Source organism: Pelobates fuscus, chromosome 10 (assembly GCF_036172605.1).
Source record: "Pelobates fuscus isolate aPelFus1 chromosome 10, aPelFus1.pri, whole genome shotgun sequence".
Classification (NCBI taxonomy): domain Eukaryota; kingdom Metazoa; phylum Chordata; class Amphibia; order Anura; family Pelobatidae; genus Pelobates; species Pelobates fuscus.
Genome location: NC_086326.1, coordinates 30312960 through 30335076, shown reverse-complemented (window position 1 = coordinate 30335076; position 22117 = coordinate 30312960). Strand labels below are relative to the sequence as shown.

The 22117-nt window shown below is 40.6% G+C and overlaps 1 protein-coding gene across 3 annotated transcripts in view; it reads right to left on the bottom strand.

Moving 5' to 3' along the window:
• The window catches only part of NT5C2 (5'-nucleotidase, cytosolic II), a 67410-nt gene that overhangs the window by 31818 nt on the left and 13475 nt on the right, over positions 1 to 22117 (bottom strand). Inside the window, exons 1-3 of one of the 3 annotated variants that reach the window (XM_063434075.1) lie at positions 13872 to 14008; positions 12148 to 12269; positions 6006 to 6079 (exon numbers count right to left, since the gene is read on the bottom strand). In XM_063434075.1, the coding sequence (XP_063290145.1) occupies positions 6006 to 6079; positions 12148 to 12269; positions 13872 to 13892 (217 nt within the window). In that variant the 5' untranslated portion in view covers positions 13893 to 14008. Of the gene's footprint in view, positions 1 to 6005; positions 6080 to 12147; positions 12270 to 13571; positions 13763 to 13871; positions 14009 to 22117 lie in introns of those variants that run through there. The other 2 variants (XM_063434074.1, XM_063434078.1) reach the window with 2 other exon arrangements.

The following is a 22117-nucleotide window of genomic DNA, read 5'->3' as shown; positions in this document are numbered from 1 at the left end:
AGCTAGCCTATAATGTCACTTAGGCATCTATACTGGTCATGTGGGAATCCACTATAGAAGAAAATTATTTTGGCAAGTTTTGGAGGGTGGAAGGGAGATTGTTCCTCAATATTTTTATGCATTTTTATTTTCAAATTTTGAGGATTTCTGCTGTTTGATAGATGTGTTTGATGGATAAGATATACAAATACATAGCTAGCTAGATGGTTGACAAAGATACATAGACAGAGAGGCTTATTATTTTTAGAACAGTTGGTGCACAGAGTGATGAGATTAGCATAGATAAAGAGGAACATGTCAAGCATGGCTTAGATGAGATATCAAAGATAAAAATAAAAATAAAAAAATCTTTAAAGCCAATGAAGTTTATTTAGCTGTACGAGATAAGTCATGCCTTGTTATATGAGGCAAGGCCAAATCTTCACTGTAATAAAAGAATGGCGTGATTAAACTATCATTTTATTATTTGAGGAGGCAAATTTGGAGGCAGAGTCTATGGTTCCTGATTTTCAGGTTACAGCATATTAAAGATAAAGAGTACCGTAATCATAAAATGTTTCCTGGGTAACGCAAGAATTCTGATTGACAACCTAGGGAAGCGAAGGCTGCTGGGTGGGTGATGATGTAAGCTGTATAACAGAAACCCGGTCGAGTGACATGTTAAAAAGTTAAATTTAGGGATTTCTACAACTCCTATATGTCAGCATTGAAGAGGGTCATCTTTCACCTCAAATTAAAAGACCAACAGATTGGTTAAAACCATAGGAACGTTTTTACTAATGGGGCACTGATTGGGATATTTGGACTAGCAATTCAGAGACACCAGGCATTGAACCTGTGAGGTGACACCTTCCAGTCTCACGTATTAGGGGCACCAACCAGAACGGATACCTGTCTGGGTTTCATTATAATGAATCATTTATTGACTTTACACAAATATTTAGGTGAGGGAGCATTAAAAAAAAATTATAATATTAATCAGTACGAGTCTCATACTTAAATATATATCAGTTTTTCTGACAGAGTTGCATCACAGTCCATAAATTAACAATTAACATTACAGAAATATACTTAACAACATATACTAACAGGAAACAGGAGATAAAATAAATCAACTCATGTGACATGTAGAACGGGCCAGCCAATTACAATCAGGCAATTACTCATCTGTGAGTTTGACATCACAGAGTAGTTCATATTCTTTGCCCTTTTTATAAGCAATATCATATTTTATGGATTAAAGTTTTTATACATCATAAATGACAACATTGCTAAGAGTTTCACACATCCGAGAAGTTGTTCTGACATTTGCCTTAGTAGATATCCCTAATAAATTGTCCAGATTACTGAAGCTGAAAACAAAACTGACTTGGTTAATTCAAATCCTTCTACTTACTCTTAAAAAAGTCAAATTGCTAGGGGGGGCGGGGCCGGACCGCCGAGCTGGATGGTTGCAAGCAACCTCAGCTCCTGCACTTTCCCACTCTATAAGCCCTTAAAGCATGATTTATCCTGTGATAGCAGACCGACAGCACCGATCCTCCGTGTGCTGCGACCACTGGACCCAGGGAGAGGCTGACTCCTCGAGTTGCGGTCCCCTGGGGCCTTCTTCGGCGGTGAGCGGGTCAGACTGCCGCTGCCCTGCTATCCTGCCTGACAGCGCCCGGCCGGAGGGCCGGAGAGGACCGGAGAGGACCTGGCCCTGTCCCCCCCCTCCCCCCCTGGGCTGGCGGGGGTGATCCCGGTCTCCACCCTGTGACCCCGAAAGCGGCAAGGCAGCTTGGGCCCAGCAGCATCAGCAGCCTGATCCGTGGCCTGGGCACCCTACCTAAGATGGCGGACGCCACGTGCGTCAAAACCAGTAAGAGAAAATGCGGCCCCCAGACACCCACAACACACGGCAAAGCAACCGGGCGCATGCAAACCAACACCCCACAACGACCACCGGTAAACGCCCGTCAAGGCATCCCAGCACAACGCTTACCTCAAGGCTGCAATAAGCGGAAAAGACGGGGACGCAATAAGCCAGCACCCGAACCCCGGAACAACCCACTGCAAAACAAGACACGGAAGCGGGAACCTCTGACACATCGGGGAACTGGTCTCCCATACATAATGCTCCACCCTGCACCTAGATGGCGACACACCGCACCACGACCAGCAATGAAGATGCCGCACTACATGCGGACAGCCGATCAGCAACGGAGCTCCTCTCAGCCCACAAAACGCTCCAGCACATCGGAGAAGTGAGAGCCCACCCGGCACCGCTACTTTGCCGCCTCCTTTTCGGTTGTCTCCCCTGCAGCGAAGGACTCTACAACCCAGCCTCGAAATGGAGGGGGCTGACGGCTGGCACAGAACGCGCAGAGGCGGGATGCCACAGGCTACCACCAAAACCCTGCCTGCTCTAAATTAATGGAGACAACCACCAGGACTTGGACACTGCCGATGCCTGACTCACCAGAATAACTGCATATACAGTTGGTTTTAGCTAGATGCTTCCCTAGCCTGTTAGAGTGGCCTAATGCATAAATGTTTTGCTTTTACTTATTCAACATGATGCGTTTGCTTAGCCCGCCAGAATAGCCGAAGATATAAATGTTTGTTTTTTTCCCCTTTTAGCATGATCTGTCTCCCTGGCTGGCCAGAGAAGCGTAATTTATAATTGCTCTCAGCATAATATGTTTGCCTAACTTGCCGGAGTAACCCAATATACATATGCTCCTAGCTTGGTCAGACTGCCTAGCCTGTCAGAGAAAAATAGACTAGAACTCACATAAGCCTGTTTAAAACATGTAAACCATACGTCACCCTTCATTACAGACACTAAGCAACAGTTGGGATCTCTATGTTAACCCTCCAAAACACGAGTACAGGCACTACACCTTCAGCACGCACTCAGGCACTTCATACGCTGACACACCACACTATGGGCCCACTCGTAACACCTCCACCGCTCCGCTTTCTATGGCACAGGGTTGGGAAAGCATCGTAGACACAGCAACTACTGTCATCTCAATGCAACATACACTAACAAAGCTTACTGTTTTCGCATGTGCCTGTTATATAAAAAATGTGCACTGCCTATCTTAACCCCACTTGTGAAAGATGTCACAAAGCTCGAGGAATGCCGTTGGGGTACCTCAAGCCTGTTTGTACCTAATAACTGCACTGCAAAAATAAAGAATTAAAAAAATAAAATTCAAAAATTCAAATTTCTGACCATTTACACTATAGTGAATACTAGAGACAACATAGAACATGGAGAAGGACAGTTTGCAAAAGATAATTTACCCTCATTGCAACAGAATAGCAATTGCATGCTTTGTTTGTAATGTAGTGAGAATAACTAGAGGAGTATTTGGACACGAACTGAAGTTATTCTGGTCTCGCATGTACAGAATAAGGTCAGGAAGTACATGTGGAGTACGCTTAGGGGATTACTCGGTGTCATCAAGGCTGCCTCCCTTGTTTACAAGTAAATATATACATGATGGACAGCTAATTGTCAGCCCTTTTTAGTCTACAGTTTCCAAACACTGCTACGTAATACCCCAGTTTTAAATCCAAGTACCCAGCTATCTCTCTAATGTGATGAATGTCGGTGAACCGTGAACTTAGAGGCGCTTAAGTGGGCTCAAGTAACTTCATACACGAGTATTGAAATAGCTTATTCCATGAACTGCGGCATGAGGCTGGAGGATAAGATAAAATAACCCTGTGACCATCTAAAACCATTTAAAATAACCCTGTGACCATTTAAAAAAAAAAAGGAATATGCATGATACACACTGCAGAATATGCATTATAGACACTGCAGGGCAACCCTTTTCATGCGTTTTCATAAATATGAGAAACTTATATGTGTCCCTGTGAACATGGTGGATCTTGTCATCCTGTCCACAAGACCTCAGAACGTGTCCTGTGATTCACCGGTTGTACTTTCATGCACCACTTTAGGTAGGTACTAATACCTGCATACCAGGAACACCCCACAAAAACTGCTATCTTGGCGATGCGCTGACCCAGCCGTCTAGTCATCACTATCTGGCCCTTGTTAAAGACACTTAGATCTTTTCTCGCCCATTTTTTCCTGCTTCCAACATATGAAATTCAAGAGCTGACTGTTCAATTGCCGCCTAATATATCCCCACCCCTCGTCAGGTGCCATTGTAACGATATTATTAAAGTTATTCACATTACATGTCAGTGGCTTTAATGTTTGGCTGATATTATATATATATATATATATATGAAACAAGGGGGGGTTGGCTGCCCTTACCTGAACATGAATAAATGGGGTGCTGCTGGGGGCCAAATTATACAATACACAAGATCCAGCGCACTCACCTATCCACTAAACAGCAACTTCAATGTTGAAAGATTTTATTAGTTTTTTTAAAAACACCTAATCTAGGCAAAAATAAAGAGAATTAGTTACATTATATGATCATACATTGCATAAGCCTGCCACAACGTCAATGTACCCCATATTTGGGAGTCAAGCCAACGCCTTGGTTTTGTACCCCTCCCTGTCACAGGTGCCTCATCTCAGGTCCCTATTTAGCCTTGTACTGCAGAGAGCCCCAGATGGAATTTTTTCCCCCAAGTAAGTGGGTTAATCTCATAAGAGCAGACATTAAGCTGTTAGTGTAGGACCTGCCAAAGATGGGGTACATTGACGTTGTGGCAGGCTTATGCAATGTATGATCATATGCTGTAACTAAACCCCCATTATTTTTGCCTAGATTAGGTGTTTTTAAAAAAAAACTAATAAAATCTTTCAACATTGAAGTTGCTGTTAAGTGGATAGGTGAGTGCGCTGGATCTTATGTATTACCGTATATATATATACATACACACATATACACACACCAGGAAGACCTCACTAATGATAGGACCAGATAACAGCTCGTTATCTAGTGGCACTACTGTGTTTATGATAATGCTTACCATAACAAAGCATTGAACCCACAGCAAATGCGTGAGCTTGTGATTTCAACCTTTGCATGACATCATCAAAAAATGTAAAGTAAACAAGAAAATGGCACAAATTTGTTGGAATTTGATTAGCTACTTCTTCATCAAGGATTACAGCGTGCATGCAGAGAACAACATTAGAACTAATTGGCGATTTTTTTTTTTATTTGCCCATGGGACCAGCACAGCACGGGTTACTCTAAAACCAAAATCAGTGTTTTGTTTTGTTTTTAAAACACTGTCCAAATTATTTAAAGTGAATTCAAAAAGAATTTAAAATTTAAGGCCAGAACTGAAAGAAAAGCTGATTTATAGATAATCTCTCCAGTTTGGCTATTTATTTATTTTTTTGTAAATTTACTTTTTATTGTAAGTAAAAGACAAATAAAACAAGCAGACATGGCAGTTGTATGACGGAGCAGTGGGACACACAGGTCTCCATTTGTTTTACATCCATATCATCTTATTTGAATTCGCAGATCCACTTTAGTTAAGCGTACATTAGTGTGTAGACTAAGTGTGGTCTTATCGCTCTATATGATCTGGAGAACCTTGTTTACCAGTTTGCCTGTATGTAATAATTAGTGAAGCGTCAAAAGTCTACGTTAACACTTGTGAACAACGGGACGTCAGTTTGGCTATTTTAACCTTAAATGTTAAATTCACTAGGAATGTACTTAGAATTCTCACTTTGGTGAGTAACCCTGGAGTTTTTGATTTAATCCTTTAATTATTATTATTTTTTTTCCATTATCAATAATGCATTCAAAATGGGAGGGGGCAGCACATCTGGAGTTCCCCGTTTCGTAACATGCTAATTACTTTAGGCAAATTTTTTAACCTTTCCAAAAACAATGGTAATGTGTGCTCTAATCTGTCTTTTTTTTCCCCCGAGTTGTTCTCAGGGTCCGATGACCCAAATAAAGATTCTAAGAAAAGCTGACGGCTCTCACAGACTATAAATAGTCGAAAGCACCGTGCTCTTTGTATGAGCACAGAGAGTATAACATTTTTTCCATACTCACCAGCAAGTGTATAATCCATATCAAATCCAAAGCATTTGATCTTTTCCATGGCTAGACTTCTGTTCACAAAGACCCTAAAGGATAAGCAAGAAATAAGACAAATGTGAAATGATTGGAGGGGAGTGGGGTGTTGCATGACCTTATTTACTGGCTTGGAGGATTTAATTGAACAACTGGTTCTTTGAATATTGTGCCCATCAGAACTGAAACTTATTAAATGCCTAATTACATTGAGCAAAGCACAATAATGCTCCGTTGAACTGAAGTTGAGTAATACAGTCAGCTACCAATAAACCAAAAACTGAACAGCACACTGCCCCAAACACTGGCGTAAATGCTCCGTAACCATTATATTTTATTGGTTAATGATTAATTGAGTCTGTATGCACAATTCTGCCATAAAACAGTTTTCAAAGTTTTTTTTTTTTTTTTTTTAACAGAAGCTGGGGTTCTCTGTGGCACCAATTGTCTGGCCCCAATTTAGACTAATGGATAGTACAAACCTATATAACCAATGCAAAGCCATTGGAACATGGACGGCAGTAATTAACTGCAAGAGGACAGGTTAATCCAAGGAATTCAGCTTATCGTGGTCATCCAAGCTTGGATGGTTCTTTTACATTACTCATATGGCAGGTTATGGTTTAGGCTTCGAATGATGGGGGGAGCTCTAACACCCAAAGACTCATAGAACCATAACCAATACACCAACCTGTAGTGGTTATGAAACCAAGGGTTCCCCTTTGCTATTTACAGTTAGAGGTACTCAAAATTTATTTTTAACAATATGCAGGCACGTATTTTTTTTTTACAGTACTGAACACAGTAATCTATACCAGCCAGATATTTTTACATTATTTTACATTAGATAAACTGATTGCATGATAAAGATAAACCTGCTGCTCTGTGATTGGCTGACATCAAAGAGCAGCCAGAAGAGTAATGCGAGCTACTCCAATCACAACTCACAGTTCAAAGACAGACAGATACGCGGCAAATAACAAACCGGCTGTGGGAAGCCATTAGGAGTCAGAAAGGAGTGCGGAGCCATGAGAAGGGTGATGTAGAGTACGAGATTGAGTTATAAACAATAGAGCCTGTGACACCATACAATGTCTCTAAAGAATGAGACAAAAGAGGTTTTAGCTGGTGGGCTGAGCCGGTTGTTCTGCTGGAATCCCCTCACTAACAGTGAAAAGTCTAATTGTAAAACTGAACGGTGTCTGATGAGACCACTATTTGCATACAACTTATTTTAAATGTAAGCAGTTAACAAAAAACAACTATAGCAAGCTTTTAAAATAATTGTTTTTTAAATTGTATTTTCCTTGTTTATAACATATATGGGTCCTCTTACAAAGGTGAGATATGGTTCCATTAATAAAATGAACATTTATGAAACCATTGGGCAATTTAGCAGCATAATTGCTTATTGAGCATTAAAAACAATAGGAGGAATTTCTCATCCACGTGTTTTGTGGATGACAAATTTACTTTAAAGCATAACGTAAGCTAGGCAATGCTTTGTCACGCATTATTGCAAACAGGTTCAACCGAGGAAGTCACATTCTTACGACACTAAAAATTGCAAAACAGGTAGCAGTGATCAAATGACAAAAATTCCATTACCTGGTAGGTCATACATCATAGCGCATAACCCAAGCAAATGTATATATTTAACCACAAAAAAAAAAAAAAATGCACTAATCACTTCTTGCAATGCAAACACATTGATCAGATGTACGTGACAGGCTAAATAAAATGTACAAAATACAATGACAAAGTAAATAGCCAGAGAAAAACAAGGGGGAGATGAACACACAAAAACAAAGAAAGTACAAAAAGCAAAACGAGAACCAAAAATAAAAAAAAATACATACAACAAAGTGTCACAACACAACTTATTTTCAATTTTAGTTAATTTAAAAATAAATTCAAAACAAAACATCACAAATTACCTACAGTACCACAGTCATAACAGCCACACAATAATTAGGGTATAATATATACCACCCACTAAAGTAGGACTGGGCCAATGCTGCTTTAAGTCAAACAGAAAAGTAAAATAGAAATCCTACACAAGGCTACATTTTTTCCCCAGAATTTGTCTGCCACCCGTTTCCAGAGGCCGACGTGTCTCTGGGAATTTTTGACTAAATGCAGCTAATGGACCAAGGGTTTAACCCCTTAAGGACCAAGCTTCTGGAATAAAAGGGAATCATGACATGTCACACACGTCGTGTGTCCTTAAGGGGTTAAAGAACTCGCTCAGATTAACATTCACAAGAGACGATACCTGTGATGGGCTTCAAAATCACCAGAGCCCACATAGGTGGCAAACAGTCCAGGCTGCTCCATTTTGAAATAAAACCACCTTTTTAAAAAATATACTTGGTGGATCTCTCTTCGTGTTCTCTGGAGAGCTCAAGTCCTTGATTAACAGGACGGCGTCAAAGAAACGTATGATGAACAAACTCCTGCATAGGAATTTATTTGGACCTGATGAATCCTCTGACACGTCACATGAACAATACTTGAACAAGGAAGGACGTAATTAGCATCTTTGTATAAAGATTATAGTATTAATCATACAGATGTGGCATATTTTTGTTACGAGATGACAGAGTTTTGGACACTCCCAGAAAAAGAGCCTGAATTCTCAAAATGTCTCAACCCTAACCTGATCAAGGCCAGTGAGATTTCTACATAAAAGTTATAAAACAGCTGTTCCTTTATAGAGGAACTTCCTATCAGCTGCTGAATATTGGTATAAACCTCTATATAGAGAACCACAAAAATATATGCAGTGAGAGGGGCATTTGTTTAATAAGAATATAGAAATATCTAAAAAAAAAATAAGACTATTCAAAATGTAGCTTAATCATATATTTTAAAGGGGGACTATAATACATCAGGGTTTTTAATAATATGTGTACTTATACCCTATAGTCAACAAATATATATCAGCAAAGTGTGAGCTCAAAAACTAAATTGTGTCACTGTGTCCTATCGGTGTGTCTGGAGTGGTCTGGCGTGTGAGACCTGGCAGACCGCATAGACAGCGCATACAGAGAAGACATTAAACAATGTATCCATTTCTCCTCCTCGTGTGCATTGTGTCCAATGGCGGTGTCTGGAGTGGTCTGGCGTGTGGGATCACTTGCTAAATCTTTTATAGAAATTTAAAACAAAATGTGAACATTTCGAAAAAGTAACAAGAAGAAAAAAAGGTTTCAATATTTTATTCCAAGGTCTATTTTTCAGAGATCTGATGGTTCCCATTTAAAAATAACTGTGAGAAATACAGCATTGGCACACACTCAAAATGTGTGTGTTTTTTTTTTTTTTTTAAAGATTTAACAGACCTGTCTCTTTCGGCATACGGGCTTTCTTACCAAAATTCTGACTTTCCATCTCTACCTGGTGGAAAAATCAGAACTTTAATTGTGTTCTCCCACTGAAGAGCCAACAGTCATGCCGTCCACTTATTGTGAACATTGTACTTCCGTGTTAGAAACATTAATTCTACCCATATATAGGCAGCATCCATTAGCGGAGTTAGCAGACAAGGAAAAAAACTTGAAAACCAACACAGAACTGAAGAATGGCACCACAAACCGTACAGCAGGATGCAGTGATTATGGTGCCCATTTAAAGGTACAGCACTCTCAGTGGACGCTGTAAGCAGAGATTAGCATTTTGTAAAGCAGGGGTTCCCAACCCCCAGGCCGGCGCCGGTCCGCAAGAATTTATTGCTGGTCCACGAAAGCTTTCACCCGACTATACCGTCAGGTGAAAGCTTTTACGGATCGGCAATAAATTGCTGTGAGATATTTCCCCGGTGCTATGATCTTATGATCATAGTACCAGGAAATGTGTCTCCCTCTCCCTTGCCAGCTCTGCAGGACCGGAGGGGAGATCAGAGATCTCCCTCTCCGGCCCGCTAGCACTTTGCTGACAGCCGGCAGGGGAGGGAGATGACCCGGGGAGCTCTAACCTGCAGCTCTGCCGGGTTCTCCTCTCACGAGCTCGGAGCGTTGCCGCGGTTACCACGGGAACGCTCCGAATCTTTCAAGAGTTCATTCTCCCCACTGGGACCACCAGGGCTTCCCCACCTGACCACCAGGGATTGCAGGTAATGTCCTCCCTCCCAGGCAAAGGTAAGCTTTTAATTAAAAAAAAATACATACACACACACACACTGCCCCTCCATACACACACCATGCTTCTCTATACACACACACACTGCCTCTCCATACACACACACACACACACTGCCTATCCATACACACACACACACACTGCCTCTCCATACACACACACACACACTGCCTCTCCATACACACACACACACACTGCATCCCTCACAAATACCACTGGGTTTGATTTCTGCCTGACGACGGTCCGCAAAATATTTCTCCTCTTTTCGCCGGTCCCCGGGTGCTAAAAGGTTGCAGAACTCTGTTACCAAGTATGAGTGCGAATTCTGCAGTTTAAAAAGTAACCATAGCTCTTTTGACTTCCGTAGTCAATTTGACTTTTCTCAGTCATTACTAGATCAGACCTGTCACATTGTTTCTAAAATATTAAATTTAAAAAAAAAAAAAAACATGAACTCAGGGTACTATACAATTGTATTTTGAATAACATGTGCATAGCCCTGATATACTACCTTACTGCAGTATATAAAATAAAAAATAGGTGTATGGTTACATCCCTAGGAGTACAGCAATGACCCCCAACATATCAGTTGCCAGGTTTAATGATGTTCAAAATTCAAAATTGTGGACATTTCCGTTTGCTAAATTTCCCATGCTGATTACATTTTCATGTATGATTTGACATACTTGCTGCATGCTACTAAAGTAAGAATAGATTTATTTATTTTTTTGCATTTTACAAAATTCACAAAGTTCAATAAGATTCCCTGTAAATATGTCTCAGGTTTTAGAGAATCTCCAAGGCAGACATGCCCATTTTCATTTTCGATTTGTTAAGATATGTACAGATTAATTTGCTGGGTCTAAGTCTTATTTTGGGGCATCGTAGCTGCCCAACCACTGAAATCACTTGCATAAAAACTATTTTTTGAAAAGTAAAAAACAAGGACTGACTAATGTGTTGATATTTTACATTGTCGATATAGATTCCATGTAGAGAATAAGCAAATTTGTGTTAAACTAAAACTCACTAAGTAAAGAAATGTCGCACAAGCATAGTGTTCTCTGGATCTTTGGAAGCCACATGGTAAAAGAGCGTTATTTTACCCATGTCTAATTTGGGGTAGTTTAGGAGTACATGTGGTAAAAGAGCATTATTGTACCCATGTCTAATTTAACAGTTTAATGAACCCATTAAATACGATTGTAATGCAATTAGATATTTAAAACAGATGCCTAGTTATTTTAAAACACCAACAGGGAATTCATCAACACCCCAAACAAGTTCACTCCCAAACCACCTACCTAAATAACTATAGTACCCCTAACCAAAAATAAATAGTAACATATTGTATGCACTATAAGAATGCTCATACGTGCCAAGGAATGGGGACCACTCACAAGTTAGAGAGCAAAACTTGGCTCTTGGTTTGGAAAACAGTTGGAAAGTTATTGTACGGGTAAGTACTCTCCTATCCTCCCGTAGGGCTGTTGTAAAAGATATGATGACTACGTAGAGAAAAGATACAAAATGTAGTGAAGACTGAAGGGATGAAAAAAAAAGGTAACACATTTTAATAAATAAAAAAGACTGGTACATTCACTGGCATGACCAGCCAATGGTATTCAGCATTAAATTACAGCAACAGCCAACTATGGGGAGCTTGATGGCAAATTCCCAAAAGCTCACTATGCTAACATGAGCGTAACATGCATTGACGCCAAGTATACATAAAAAAAATAATTTTAAAAGTTGCTAATGGGCACCAAGAGGTTCATGGAAAGTGTATGAAGTTCTCAAATTCAGATGCTTATCACAAAGCAATATGACTAAGGAATGACAAAGGAAAAACAGCACCATGTCAAGGCAAGCTGGAATATGATCAAGATAAGACGTACTGGAAAACCATTTAACTGAGAAACGTCAGCGACACGTCTTTTGCCAGCTCATCATCTTACTTCTGCTTGGTGACCCCGCTCACCTGTGATAAGCCTCGCGGCGATATTTTTTCATAGCTAGGCCATCCATATTCGCCGGCACATCGGCTGCATTTTGTAGACGATCACTCCATGAAGTTGTCATTTTCAAGCCGCTTGCTGGGTTCTGTATGGGGAAATTCAACAGCAAATAGTTTACAAGTCATTATGAGCAATATATGAATACCCGAACAGTAGAGGCAGCAACAAATGGTTTCTGGAATCACAAACGTGTGGACAGTTTGCCCCCTGGTTATACTGCATATAAAAAGGAAACGTGAAACAAAGTATTGTACTGATGGTAAATTGATTTCATAGTAAACCTGACATTTACCATGTGAATATCTTCTTCACATGGTTTACATTTAAATCCAAAAATATACACTTTTCTCATTACGTCTGCTAACACAATGTCAAGCAAATTGCTATTCTCCGTACAATAGCACAATGTAATATCTGCACAACCAGTACATTAAATTGGCGCTTCAGAATAAACATATACGTTTTGTTATCCAGTGCTAGGAAGAGCCATACACTTTCAAAAGAAGAAAAAAAAAAAGTATACAAAAGATTTTTGTTTGGGCAACCTTCCATCAATTAAAACCTAAAACATATTTGTTTGCATTTATGTCTATTAAAACACATACAGATTTGCCGGTGTCATAAACATTCCATATTAAATGGCACTCATAGGATATGAACCACCTTTATTAAATAAAGCCTGATATTCCGTGATAAACAAACTGCGATGAGAGAAATCACTACGACGATCCAAAACAAACAAAACCTGTAATTCTTGTTTGGGACTCCTCATGTTGCCAGATGTAATTTTAAGAGGATCAAATAAGATACTAAATCAAATATGCACTGATGGACAAAAATTATTCTGAGATCACCCCCCAAACAAACTGTCCGAGGCTGCATTGAACCCAAGATTAACCTGCTTTTTTAACAACCGAAATATTTTTGTTAACTAAAAGGCTCCCTAAAATAATATTTTTTTTTAACCAGACTTTCCAACTTTATCTACATACACATTAACAAACAATAAATATAAAATGTATCCATAACAAATGCAAAGATACAAACAAATCTAAACTATCACATTATGCAGACATTCTTTGTAATTGGCATAAAACTATACAAACACAGTTCCAAACACATCATTTTAGACCAAGAGGGTTAATTACTAAAGTGAGAATTGTTGGGAATTTGAAGTTAATTCAAGGTGTCTGAACTGGAGAAATCCTTTAAGTCAGCAATGCTTTTTGCAAATTGTTTGTCTACTTCGGCTTCAAATTTGAAATTTACTTTGAATTCACTTTAACTCTCCCCTTAGTAAATAACCAAGCAAGTAAGTTAAGACTGAGAAAAATATATATATATATATATATAAACAAAAATAAATAAAAGAAAAGTGAAAACAAACCTTTTTGCAGTAAACGTTTGTAAAGTCAGACAGAGCATCATAGGCAACGTAGTTGACAAACACCTCCAGAGCCATCAGTGGACTAGTTGTTTATCAATACAAGGAACAGCAGCCTAGCAGACTGTATGACCTGCCAGTCAGCGAATGCATGTCTACAGTGGAGAATCGGTAACATGAAGCAGCTAGCCTCCTCTACCAGGCTGTTCATGAAAGCGATCCTTATTCAACAGGTCTTTAAAGTTAAAACAGAGTCCCTATACACAGCTACGCAGGGTAAACAGAAAATAAATTCACACTCACTGGACGGTAGCGTCCGATCATCTTGTCACTCCGGGTGTCAGTGTTGCTCTGGTAAACCTGTTTTTTTTTTTTAAACGAGTTAGTTATTTATGAAGATAAAATATTCCTGCTGCCCTCTACCTGGCACTGTCATTGCAAGTGACGCTTTTAAATTAGGAGCATTGGCAACGTCGATGACAGAATTTAAAATAGAATGGCTGGTAACCACATGGAGATTTCATTATAAATAGAAGCAGTATTCACAGGATGCTATTATTACTGGGGGCAAAACATCATCATCTCCATTGTCTGGGGTTGGATTTCTCACACTTTGTCTGCCAGCAGTCATATGTTGGTGTTTGTATTTGATATTGTGTCTGTATCGATTAAACATGCAGAAAATAAATAGACAGGTCTTGATCTGTTAAACTGTAACTTCGAATATGCTCAGCCTATCGGATCTAGAAACCTTGACACACATGATTTAACAAATCATAAGAACTGTCAAAAAGTCATCATTGAGTCCATTAGAAAAACACATTTCTGTCCGAGGCTAGCAATGAACAGCCCAGAAATGGACATTAAAATTGATGTATTTTCACTTAACATTCACACAAGACAAAAAGAACGGGTTAATCAGCAAACTTGAATTTGCTAATTTTATCAAATGGAAAAATATTCCAAATTTCAGAGGTGGAGATTTTCTTTTGCAAATAAACCTACCGTAGCTAGAAAGTGTGCACACTCTGCTAACCCCTATAGCCCTTCAGCAAGATGGGGCACATTTTTAATGAATAAATAAATAAATTTAAAAAAAACAAAAACAACACAAAAAAAAAAGAATAAAAAACAGTTGCCATAAAATTGTCCACCCAGCATTCTACAAAAGGTAACACCGGAATTATAATACATCGCAGGGACATACACTGCTTTGTGGATAACGTTACACAGCAGGCTTGTCCCTGACCCATTTACTTGTATTTTTTTCTCTTTCTGCCTACATTCTTTCCTACACTTCCTATTGCCTTTGACCCCAGCACAGCCTCTTCATTCCAATCATTCATTCCAATGATTAGCCAGAGTGTTTAAACCAAATCTGATGTAGTCCTTTAGCCAAGTTCAAGCTAGTTGCTTCAACTACAACTAATCGTTCCTACCCCTACCCCCAGCTAGAGTGACTACTGGATCGTAGCTCAGCAGCCGTTCAAATCTGGGAGTGAAAACTCCAGGAGAAAAAATATGTTTAGTCCCAAAACTCCAAATTGTATAATATCAACTGCACATTTTAGATATAAATAGCCACACTGTGAGATTTGCCCCAACTGTTAATCAGCTACTTCACTGGTACTACCTTCAGCCATAGATAGGTTAGCATTCAAAAAAACATCTGAAATGTAATAAATCAGTCTTCATATATCTGATCCAGTTGTCTTGATACAGACTAGCAGACTCGGTAATCTGCCCTTGTGACCAGCGTCTCCCCCTCACCCCCTCTTTACCCTATACCAAATACCCCAAACACTGCCAAGTCCCCATTTACCTTATAACAAACACCCTAAACATAAATCCAAACATTTTAGCTGTCTTTTCCTTATTACAGGAAAATTCAGTTACAATATAGCTAGATCTATTTTCAAACAAATCTCACATAAGATTCATGTAAAATATTAGGAACCAAGTTGACACAATGCATTTTCAGTTATTTTTCTTAGTGAATAAAGTGCAATGAGTCAAACAGCTATTTCATGAACACATCCCTCGGAGTTTATCAAAGATCGATGAAAACGAAAATCCATAACACTTCCCAAGCAGGATGTGTCACTATTTATCACTGCGCAAAGCTTTTCCTACAAACTAGCTCTCTGTATTATACGTTTCCAAGGCCCTCCTGAATAGTCATCCATAAACAAAATGTTTTAGACTGGAATTCAGATCAATGCAAGACCTTTTTTGGGGAAAGAGGACAGAACTAGTGCCCAGCAGACCCTGCATTATGCTGTTAGCGAATAGTTTAACGACTTGCCAGGAAACCCCAAGCACAGTAACTTGCACAGCATATTATAGTGGTTATGGTGCTTGGAGTATTCTGAAAATCACAGTGAGAAGATGCTGACGTCCACAGGAAACCATTGAGTAATGCTTTCCTATGGGTGGTTTGAATGCGTGCGCGGCTCTTGCCGCGCATGCGCACTCGGCACAGACTTCGGCAGGTGGAGGAGAGTTCCCCAGCGCGGAGGGAGCCCGGCTCCGGAGAAAGGTAAGTGGCTGAAGGGGTTTTAATCCATTCAGACCAGTGGGAGGGGGGCCATGAGGTTGGGGGGGGACCTAAGGACTACATAGTACCAGGAAAATGAGTTTGTTTTCCTGGCACTATAGTGGTCCTTTAATGCATACCTATAAAACAGAATAGCTCGTATGGGGTGCTTGCATACCGTTGTGCTCCCAGAATGCCGAGTGAGGATTCCCACAAGGCATTGCATGTGTACATAGGTGCACAGTCAACATTCAGCAGGGATCTGGAAGCAAACTTCAGATAAGGGTTATATTTGTATTTGTATGCATTCACTGATGACCTACACTCACTGTGTATGCATTCCAATTACCCCACAACAAATCAAACTGGAAACCAATGCCAACTTGGAAAAATAAAGTATTTCCTCTAGGCAGGTTATTTTTCCTAATGACGCATTTTTGCAAGAAATCATTCTAACGCTCACAAACCGACAATACAAAAAGAAACATGTAAATCCCTAATCTGTAGCTAATATTCTTAATCTCCTGGCTGTGAAGGATGCTTGGCTACATTCTTTCCACACTTCCAAATTCTTTTCTGATTAACCCCTTCATGGATTTAAGAGTATTATTAAAAAGCACATTCTCCAAACTGAAACCTCCATAAAGGAGTTCCCACGCAAAACACCACACGTAGTCACCATCCACTTTCTGATCATAGGCTCCACAACGGTAGCACTTACCTCTCCTCAACACCACCCCCACAAACTGCAGGAAACAAGAGGAACTTCACCTCACACTAAGTCACAGCACACCAACTCCCCCCCATAGGAACAACACAAACACAGACATACTACCTCAAGCAGCTCCGACCACCCTCACACCGCGTCCCACACTCTTTGAAAATAAGCCAAAGAACTCAAGTAAGCAGTGTGCAGCCCCAAAAGCGGCAGGGACGAGACGCACAGATAGCACCATGCAGGCACACCCTGACAGGGCAAACAACCCCCCGACGTAAAGACTTACGAAGTAGACATCCAACACGGGGCTTCAACACCAAACGACCTAATAAGCAAACCAATGCAACTATGATCATATATTGACCCCTGTATAAATGAATAAAACAGCCAGCTGTAAAAGCATATATGTGTACAATGTCCTAAACTTGAGAACTGTATGACTATGTTCCTCCCCCCCCCTCTTTTTTCTGTACTCCATTACCACTAACCAGACAAAATAAAAATGGTCAAATTAAAAAAAAAAAAGCACATTCTCTCACCCTTAATATAGCAGCAGTAAGAATGGGCGTATAGATTAGATAGACAAAATTAATACAAATTTATTCTATGTACACACAGGGAAACATAAAACAGTCAACAATGAGTTATGGGAAAATAGTATGATGGAAATGGTATTTTCCCCCCAATACATGCATCACCGTTCCATATCTTTTATACTACATGATGATTTTTAAAGGTTAGGTTTAGCATGTTAGGGCTGGGGTTAGGGTAATGTACAAAATAAGTTGCTATGGTGGCCTCCCCAAAAAATATAAAGAATAAAGATAAATCTTTATTGCCTGAGGGGTAGGGATATCAGAGAGGGAGCGAACAGAGTGGAGGAAAGGGGCGGCAAGGGATTACCATTGGCTGTCTGGAAACATGCGGTGCGTGCTTGCATCAGACATAAAATTTGCACAGTATTCATATTAGCCAGCCGGGAGCTCTCGTTCCGGGTTGGCTATTAACGCCCCAATGCTACTACCAGAAGTGGGGTTACCCTTCCGGCAACAGAGGGATTGAACTCTGCATTGTTTCATAGCAAAACGTTGCACAGATAAGACGCCAGGCACCACGACCAGATCAAATCAGTGAAGTGGTTATGGTACTTGTAATAACTCTAGGGAAAGAAGCATACTGTTAGGAATGCACATGTCTCAGGGCTGTCTGAGATTAATGGGAATTACAGTCCCAGGAGGCAGTTATTTTAGCAGTTGCTATTAAAATTCCACTCGGGAACAAACTGAAATGAAATGCCACACCGTTATGCAACTCCCATTAATCCCAGGCAGACAGGGGCATGTATGAGGTAATCAGTGCATTACACCACATTCACGATTGGGTACAGGATTCTAAAACAGGTTCTGTATAAAATAAAATTAAGGGCAGATTGTGGGATACGTATTACCGTACAATTTCCTTCATAGATCACACAACCACGTAGGTTTTTAATTATATATGGAACACCTTTTAATCTATTTGACCAGTCTGCTTCTGCAAATGTAGTACTAACCAGTCAAGCAAAATTCCCCGAACATAGATTAACGAACAAGCGACTCTGGTTTATTTTCGGGGTAGGGCACATATTAAGAGCATCCCCCTAAAATAAGCAAGGGTTTGTTTTGGGGGGATGTCTTAATTTCGGGGAAACACGGTAAGCATAATGATTGTGGCAGTTCTAAAAAAAAAACTCCCCAGGATTAATGCAAAAACGAATTGTAAATTCAGAGACGATGACATGTCTGTAGATCTGGACAGGTTCCAGTGTTACAAGCTTGTATTGGTTAATCCTCCAAAATAACTTTATACTTTCCGTGAGTTTTATAAGCCCCATGTATTATGTATCCACAAATACAGATTTGTTTGTAGCAATGGCTCATGAAGGACATTTATTTTAGTACATATAAATAGATCATTTTCCAGTTCCTATCATATAAGAGAATTTTTGGGGAGGTAAATTCCCAACGATGAGGGCTCATATCTACAACATTGCATTCTGTTAACAGTCAAAATAATTATTCTATGTACACACACAGCAAAACGTAACTTAAAGGGGCCCATTGATCGGGTCTATAACACCACATGCGAAGCTGGGAACAAGGCTCAGATTTTAGGCTTAAATTCCTATCTTTTTTCATGTACATGACAAAAACAGAAAGATGGCAGGGTGCGGAAAATACTTTTGCTGCAGCTTCTATTTTTATTTGTGTTCGGACAAAAACAGAGATCAGGATGGTTATGGGAAAAAAAAGTATTAAAGGGACACTATAGGCACCAAAACAACTTTATCTTAATAAGAAGGTTTTGGTGTATAGATCATGCTCCTGCTGTCTCACTGCTCAGTTCTATGCCATTTACCAGTTAAATCACTTTGTTTATAGAGCTCAAGTTGAACCTCCCTGTTCGTGACTTACAAAGCCTTCCTAAACACTTCCTGTAAAGAGTCATCTCAGGTTTACACTTCCTTTAATGCAAATTCTGTTTCATTTAGAATTTCTGATCTCCTGCTCTGCTAACAGCCTTCCAGACAATGCAGGAGCCCCCTTGTGTGTGATTAAAGTACAATTTACTGAGCAGGAGATTATAAAAAAAAAAAATCCTTTTCAAGTAAAGAACATCTGATTGAAAATGAAACCTTTTTTCATGCAGGCTGTGTGTCAGTCACAGCTAGGGGATGTGTGGTTAGGGCAGAATGGTCAGAAACAAGTGATTTAACTCCTAATTGGCAGATAATTGAGCAGTGAGAATGCAGGGGCATGATCTATACACCAAAACTGCTTTATTAAACTAAAGTTGTTTTGATGCCAATGATATCCCTCTAAGTTGCGGCTACTATCTTTTTGTATTCTACAGGACAGGCACTGGATGAAGACAAGGTGCTGAACACATCCACTGGGTTGCATCTCCTCCTTTACTGCTGTACTGCACACATCAAGTAAAGGAATTGTGTCAGCTCAGACACACATATGTTGCATTGCAGGCTGCAGTTACTATCCATATTACGCCATATGATAAACTGCAGCAGAGATGCATTGCTGGATTATGTCTGCCATGGTTTGCCTCATTCTCAGACAACTTCTATTATTGATGGTCGTTAATCAAACATCTACTGAACATTCACTTATGACTAGAATTGAAAGATCTGTTTAACAGTTGTGTGTGTGTGTGTGTTTTAAACTTTAAACCTAAAACCTATGTCTGGGAACACAATTTCACAAACTTGATGACGGACTGTTTTTTACAACCAAACATTACTTCAAACACGAAGGTAAAAACCCAGCGCAAATGTGTTGCAAATTGACCAAGGCCCTGACAACTGTAGACCAAAATAATAAAATTGCACATTTTTCTTTTTTTTTTTTTCCCCCAATTTGGCTATTTTGGCAAAAAATAATAAAGTTTTAATTCTCTCTTCAAAGCTCCACTATGAAGAATTATGCTGCTTTGTAGAGCATTTTGTCCAAACTTCTCATCACTTACTCTCAGACTGATGTATAGCTGTTTATAGAACTACAATGAATTAATTGCTTTTATCGAAGAGTCTAGCCGTGCTTTTAACAACTGCTATGAGCGTTTTTCAAACATCCGAATGACAGTGACAGTACAGCTACAGCTGCCAACTTCAATTATGACATATCAGTCATACAAGTTCTTGCCAAATGTCTATTAAGTCTTCAGGCTTGACAAACCACAGGATTTTGAAATTTCCAAAATGTATCTGCTCACCCGGAACCTTAAGCATTATGGGTTTCGTTTCGTCTATGCTACAATTGAACAATTTGTTCGATCAAAATGGAGGGATTTTACAGATACAAGGATTTTAGTATTTACTTCATTATACCACATTGGTGTCATAATTTTATTTTTCATGCAGAACTGTTTACTCAGTATTTGCTCAGCCGTGGGAAACCTGAAGTATTAGTTTAATTTGTCTGCCAATGCCAAGACAAACCTTTTGTATGCCAATGTGTTTTAAAATCACATACACGACACAACATGGGCTCCAAGGCAAAAACCTTAAAGCAACCGACATAAGCGAGACAAAGCCCTCAAATCTGCTTGCACAACAGCCCCAGCATAAGGGGCTCACCAAAGCGACATTACCAGCCAAAAGTCCCAACTGCCAGCAACAGTCTCTTACCGGAGATCAACCCGAGGCCTACGGAAGGCAAAAGCAGGCGACGCGAGGGAGGCGGACGATCCCTCCGCAGCAGGAGCCTTCTTGGACAAAGGTCTCCCCGGAGGACTCTACCTCCCCTCTCCCCCCCCCCATGCCAGCGGGGGATATCCCGGCAAACACAAGCGACGACCCAGCACCAGGGAATCACCCTGAGAAAAACATGGTGGACACCACGTGCGAGACCCGTCCCAAAATGGCGACTACCACACGGCCAGCAGAGTCGGCAAACGAACAGTGTGAACCTGCCCTGTGCTCTGTGGACCACATGATGCAGACACTAAGTGAGCACATCCACCAGCTATGGGTCAAACTAGAGACCCACATATTCTCTATGGCGCCTGATCCTCGAGATGGAGGTCGGGGTGGCAAGAACCGGAGGGTAAGGAGGACTCCCTCGGGCCTAATGCACCCAGACAAGCCTGCACCACACATTGCTGGTCCACCTGGGCCGAGGGCCACCAAGGGTACAACCCGGAGACATCATCCACATAGACGGAGGGACGGCCACCACAGAAGGCAGCAGACCATCAGCTCCCCCCGTTACTCCCACCATGGGATGGACCCAGCCCAAAGAAGTGCCTGGGTCCGTGGAGTAAAGATGTGGGCCTTCATCCCGGCCCGGGGCTGGAGAGAGGACGCACCTCGCCCCCGTCAACCAGCCACCTATGTACCCACCCCTGCAGCAAGAGCAGCCAGTAGGGCACTGGGTCTAGAGCGAGGAAGCAGCCCATGTGAGATCCGCTGCCAGATCACCTTCTCACCACCTCACAACAGCCACGAAGAGCCCCCAAGCGCTGGCATCGGCTGATAATGGACTCACATTGCGGGTCTGGTCTCCAGCAGCACTAGGCTGTGACCCTTGTGACCATCACTGACTACCTGCCACACCATGCCACTGACTTACGGATACCAACGGTACAAGACCTACATTGAACAGTAACATTACTAACACATGGACAAGATATATAAGATGGACAAGATATATAAAATAGGAGAAAGTGCCTGAAAAGCAATGACAACACAGATATAAAACTGTGCAGCATTAATTAATATCAACCTCGTGTGATACCAAGCTG